General features: G+C 36.6%; 1 protein-coding gene across 1 annotated transcript; it reads left to right on the top strand.

Moving 5' to 3' along the window:
* The first annotated feature begins 2,305 nt into the window (after window positions 1–2,305).
* On the top strand, window positions 2,306–5,445 carry LOC110894900 (G-type lectin S-receptor-like serine/threonine-protein kinase SD2-5). The gene is made up of 2 exons (XM_035980910.1): window positions 2,306–2,526; window positions 2,746–5,445. Exon 2 carries the CDS (start codon window positions 2,789–2,791, stop codon window positions 5,318–5,320), a length of 2,532 nt encoding a protein of 843 aa, XP_035836803.1. The 5' UTR covers window positions 2,306–2,526; window positions 2,746–2,788; the 3' UTR covers window positions 5,321–5,445.
* Window positions 5,446–5,778: the final 333 nt, after the last annotated feature.

Below are 5,778 nucleotides of genomic sequence, written 5' to 3'. Positions count from 1 at the left end.
AGTAACTGAAACGACGAATAATTTATTATAATAATGCACCGCCTAACCTACGCCGCCAAAAGAAATCCTATAAAATAATAACTCTCAGCAATTTCCATTTAATCAAACCAAAAAAATAAACGCCAAATACTACTAAATACCACTCACTGTAAAAACGCCAAAAAATTAAAAAAATCAAAGATGGCTAATATGCTTTCTTGGATATTTAGTAGTGTCTTCGTGAAGTTTCACTGAATGGATTGTTAGCTGAGGGGAGTAACTTAGTAAGATTTTGTTGCATGAGATGGACAAATCTTCAGGAAAAAGATACTGATGATAATCGAATGTCATTTTGTGTTCTTTGTTCTTAAATAAGGCTTGGATGAGGAGAAGAGATCAATGGCACTGAAGAGTGGGATGATTACAAAAATGAAGATCAAGATGAAGAAAAAGCGAAAAACCCACCCACACGTCATATATCTATCTCCCCAAACATCCACAAAAAGCCACTTCAACAGACGAGCAGGCAAAATAATCAAACCGATGGGTTTGTTAAGTTTTACATAAAAAGCCATACATTTGGTGACAGTTCTTGTACTATTAAAGAAGAGAGAGACTGATGACAGTGAAGATTGTTAAGAGGGATCCGATTAGGATTTTTAATTTATTTTCTTCGCTTCTATTTTTTCCCGATGGTTGAAATATAATTTTACAATTGTAAAACGGCAAGATACCACAAACGCCAAAATGTATATAAAAAATAATAGAACAATGGGCCATCTTTTTTAAAAACGCCTTTAAAAACGCCATTCAGATAGGTTTCCTGACCCCCTGGGGTTCCAGTGGCATACGATTTGAAAAACGCAATAAACGCTATAAACGCCAAAATGTTAATACAATGAAACCATTAAACGCCATTAATTATTGAGTTTGGTTAACGCCAAAAATCTTAAACCCCAAAAATAAAACAATATTGTGAAAAGCGGAACTGGAAAATGAGAAGATAAAAGGACAAAAAAGCCTCTCCGCCCTTCTCTATGCCGCGTGACACGTGTTGGGCCAGGATGCGTTCTCACTGTTCTCACACTTTTGAGCGTTTTTCTTCTGATCCCGTTTCTATATGTATATATATATATATATGTTATCTTTTTATATCTATACTATATAATAAAAGAAATCAATAAATTGACACTTGTCATTATTCTAGACCATTTACTTGTAGATAGTTATTATTTAATTTAAATTATTAAATTTAATATATGTTTCAAACATTTAAAAAATTACGGATAAAGTTCCATAAATTATATTATTATTTATATTAATTACTAGGTTAGAATTATATCTTAATAATTGAAACAAATATCGAGCATTTTCATAACGAGGGTTGAGGGAACGGTTTTCTTATTTGTATTAATTACTAGGTTAGAAATTATATCTTAATAATTGAAACAAATATCGAGCATTTTCATAACGAGGGTGGAGGGAACGATTTTCTTGCTTAACAAATAATTTATTTATTTAATATATTTAAAATACAAGAAGAAAAATAACTACATTTATCATACTAATAAATTTATACAAAAAACAACCATCCTTTTAAGATACAACTCAAGTCCATATATTTAAATTTTAAAGTTGTATAATTTAATAATTACTGATAATTTATACTTATCTAATTAATTTAAATATTATTTTGTAACTAAAGTTTATCTAATTGGCCAATTGTTATATGACTAATCTAAACATTTCAACAATATTTTTAGAAGTAATAAATTAAGACCACTGTTATTTAAAAAAAATAACTTGGGTTATTAAATGTATGTTCACGTCGTGAGAAAGGCGATGATACAGTTTGTCTTCTAATCGATGGTTCAAATGCTTTCATATTTATAAACTTGACAAACATCACAAGTTTTGATCATACATGACACAAAATTTCGTTCGGATATCATAAAAGCGTCTTAGAATATCGTTTTATAAATGTTAAATCTTCGTTATTAACTATTTGATATTTTATTTATTTAATCCGTGTAATAAACGGGGTTATAACCTAGTTTTATATATTTTCTTATTTTTATTTATGCTTTTTAAAATATTGAGGTCAGATTGGTAATTTAACACGGATTTATCTGTAAACTTAACGGCATCAGCTGATAAGGGTCACTATAGTTACAAAAGTCATACTACAAGGAGCGGTGATATAACTTGTGGGCATTGGTGAAATGTTGTTAAAATGAAGAACGATAAAACTTGCGGGCATTGGTGAAATGTTGTAAAAAAGAAGGGTATAACTGTAAAAACAAATTAAACCCAATCTCTCCACAGCTGACGGCAGTGGTATATCACACACCCAACGAGAGGTCCAGATACTGAGCCTTGGCAAACTGTATCAATCTTATCACCTAATTCCAGTTGTGAAGTTAAAATCCATAATACTAGACGAAAGATGAATAATTTCAGCGTACCCTAATTTTCCCAAACATGTTCTTGGGTAATTCCACCAGCAATCGAATCACAAGAAATCACGATGGTTGTCGGTCTGATAAGGTACGTGGCAAAATCACCCCCCAACAGACAGCTCAAAAGCTTCCTCTGATTTTTGCTGAGATGATTATGGTGACGTGGCATTGCTGCAAGTTGTATACATATAATCTAGATATTTGGCCAATTGACCATGCTCATGATTACTACCTGCTATTACAAGGAAACTTCGTCCTAATGAGTCAACTATAGCATGCAGTTGACTTTTGACTTTTTCTATTGTAGGTATGATATTTAGTCATGAAACATTTATCTTCATTAACGATTAATGATGAGGGAACCATGGAACTGTTATTGTTCTGCCTTGTTCCTCATCTTAAATTGCCACTCAACCACTGCCCAGCAGCGGACCGAGCCGCCCTTTGACTACCCTTCGGCAAATCTTTCCACCACATGGGTCAACACTCAATCTTTCCGCAATAATATTAGCTTCACAGATGGCTCAATGGTCCGACCCATCCTCCTTAGAGGATCATTCGGGCCCAAATTTGCCTGTGGGTTCTACTGCAACGGAACCTGCACCTCTTACCTCTTCGCTGTCTTCATTGCTCAAACCAACAGCGGAGGTCAAATCACTCAACCATCTAGCGGGTTCCCTCAAGTGGTGTGGTCTGCAAACCGAGACCATCCGGTTAGCTATGGTGCAGTACTGAATCTCACTGCAACTGGAGAACTGGTCCTGCAGGATGCTGATGGAAGCATAGTTTGGAATACCAACACTACAAGGAAATCTGTTGCTGGTTTAAACTTAACTGACGATGGAAACCTAGCGTTGTTTGATGTCAATAGCTCTGTTGTATGGCAATCTTTTGATTACCCAACAGACTGTTTGCTACCGGGCCAAACACTGTCTCAAGGACAGCAGCTGATACCTAGTGTTTCCACAACTAATTGGACGGCCCAAAAAGGTTTGTTTTCTCTTCAAGTGACAGATAACGGTTTGTATGCTTATGTTGGATCAAACCCACCTCAAGCCTATTTCAGTAAAACAGTCTCTGGCAACGATACAAATACAGGAAGACAATATGTTAGGTTCTTGAATGGCAGTTTGTCTCTTTTCATTTTTTCTGTTGAGCCAAGTGATCCTGATGAGGTGATTACCGTACCTCCAGCATCATCGGCCCAGTATATGAAACTGATGCCGAATGGGCATTTGCTAGTGTTTGAAGGGGAACCACCATTCTCAGTGGTGGCTGATCTACTGAACGGTTTTTTGGGAGAGTGTAATTATCCTATGGCTTGTGGGAGAAATGGCCTTTGCTCGGGTAATCAACAGTGTAGCTGCCCAGTATTAAGCTCTCCCAGGATAGACTATTTCAGAGCAGTGAACGATCGGCAACCAGAACTGGGTTGCTCTGAAATAACTCCTCTTACATGTAATGCTACCCAAGATCAAGTTTTTATTGCACTTGAGAACGTTATGCACTTCAATATTATTGCAGACATGGTGAGTGTGGACATAGAGACTTGCAAACAAGCATGTGTCAACAATTGCTCATGCAAAGCAGCTCTGTTTCAGTATGGTTCAGATTCTTCAAGTGGGGATTGTTATTTACCTTTTGAACTTTTCACAATGATGAATGTCGATCCAGATGTAGTTCATCGTAATGCTTCAGCTTTCATAAAAGTGCAGAATGCAACATCACCTCCTTCCACTTCCACACCTCAATCATCTCAATCAAATTTAGGAGTTATATTAACTTCCACTATTGGAAGTGTTTTGTTTCTTCTTGGGGTTGTAGGTTTTCTTATTTACAAAATACGTAAGCGAAGATGGGACGATCAAAGGGAGGAAGAGTCTATAGGTGAGGTACCAGGAATGCCAAACCGGTTTTCCTATGAGGAATTGGTAACCGCCACAGAGAATTTCAATAAAAAGCTTGGTGAAGGAGGATTCGGAGCTGTTTTCGAAGGGACTCTTGAAGACGGCTCAAAGATTGCTGTAAAATGTCTTGAGGGTCTTGGGCAGGTTAACAAATCATTCCTAGCTGAGGTTCAATCCATTGGAAGCATTCATCATGTGAATCTGGTTACACTCAGGGGATTTGGTGCTTGGAAATCAAAGCGTTTTCTCGTGTATGAATTCATGAGTAACGGGTCATTAGATCGGTGGATCTACCATGGAGATCGAGAGCACGTACTGGAATGGGAATGCAGAAAGAAAATCATTCTTGATGTAGCCAAGGGTCTAGCATATCTTCATGAAGATTGTAGGCAAAAAATTATCCACCTGGATATTAAACCTCAAAATATATTGATTGACAGTGATTTCAATGCCAAAGTATCTGATTTCGGGTTGTCAAAGCTCATTGACAGAAATCAAACCCAAGTGATGACTACGATGAGAGGAACCCCGGGATATCTGGCTCCAGAATGGTTGAGTTCGGTTATTACTGAAAAAGTGGATGTCTACAGCTTTGGGATCGTTCTCCTAGAGATGCTGTGTGGGAGGAAGAAATTTGACGAATCTCAGCCTGAAGAAAGCTGGCACTTACTTGACGTTCTTCAAAATTGTTGGGAACAAGGGACTCTGCAAGATATGGTTGACAAGTACAGTGAAGATATGCAGACTCACAGTTCAGAAGTTGTGGAGATGATGGAATTGGCTTCATGGTGCTTACAAGGTGATTTTAAAAAAAGGCCTTCAATGTCTATGGTGGTTAAGGTGTTAGAAGGAGTAATGAAAGTTGAATCTAGCTTGGATTACAACTTCACAGATCCGAGACTGCATAACACAACAGTTGAACGTGACAAAGATATGACTCCTTTGTTAGCTTCTGTTCTGTCTGGTCCTAGGTGACATTCTTGTTGATGACTTTTATGCACATTCTTATGTTTCATGGTTTTTATGTTCTTTTCTTTCTTAAACTTTTGCAAAAACTGCAGTTGTGATTATAAGATTTGAGTATTCACTTCTTCTTGGTCTCTATGCTCCTATTGAGTCAAAAAGAAGCCCCTGTATTTTTTAGGAGAGTTTTATGATATTTATGATTTTCCAATCATTGTGATTTTGGTATTAAAATACGAAGTGAAAATAGAGCAAAATCCATATAGAAGATGCAGCAATGTGAACGTTCAAGGGGAGGTGTTCTGTGCGCGACATTGACAACTAATTTGGCGGTGGGCAGCGATAGAGTTGAGAGATGCGAAACCAGCTATAAAATTGTGTTGGTTTTGAAATAAAAAGACCTGACAAAAAAAAAAAATAATCAGATTATATCAAAATGATATAAGGATGGTACTGGAAATAATACAGTG

The sequence above is a fragment of the Helianthus annuus genome, chromosome 12, assembly GCF_002127325.2.
Source record: "Helianthus annuus cultivar XRQ/B chromosome 12, HanXRQr2.0-SUNRISE, whole genome shotgun sequence".
NCBI classification, from domain to species: domain Eukaryota; kingdom Viridiplantae; phylum Streptophyta; class Magnoliopsida; order Asterales; family Asteraceae; genus Helianthus; species Helianthus annuus.
Note: the sequence above shows the minus strand (reverse complement) of the source record. Positions and strands in the feature narration are given on the sequence as shown.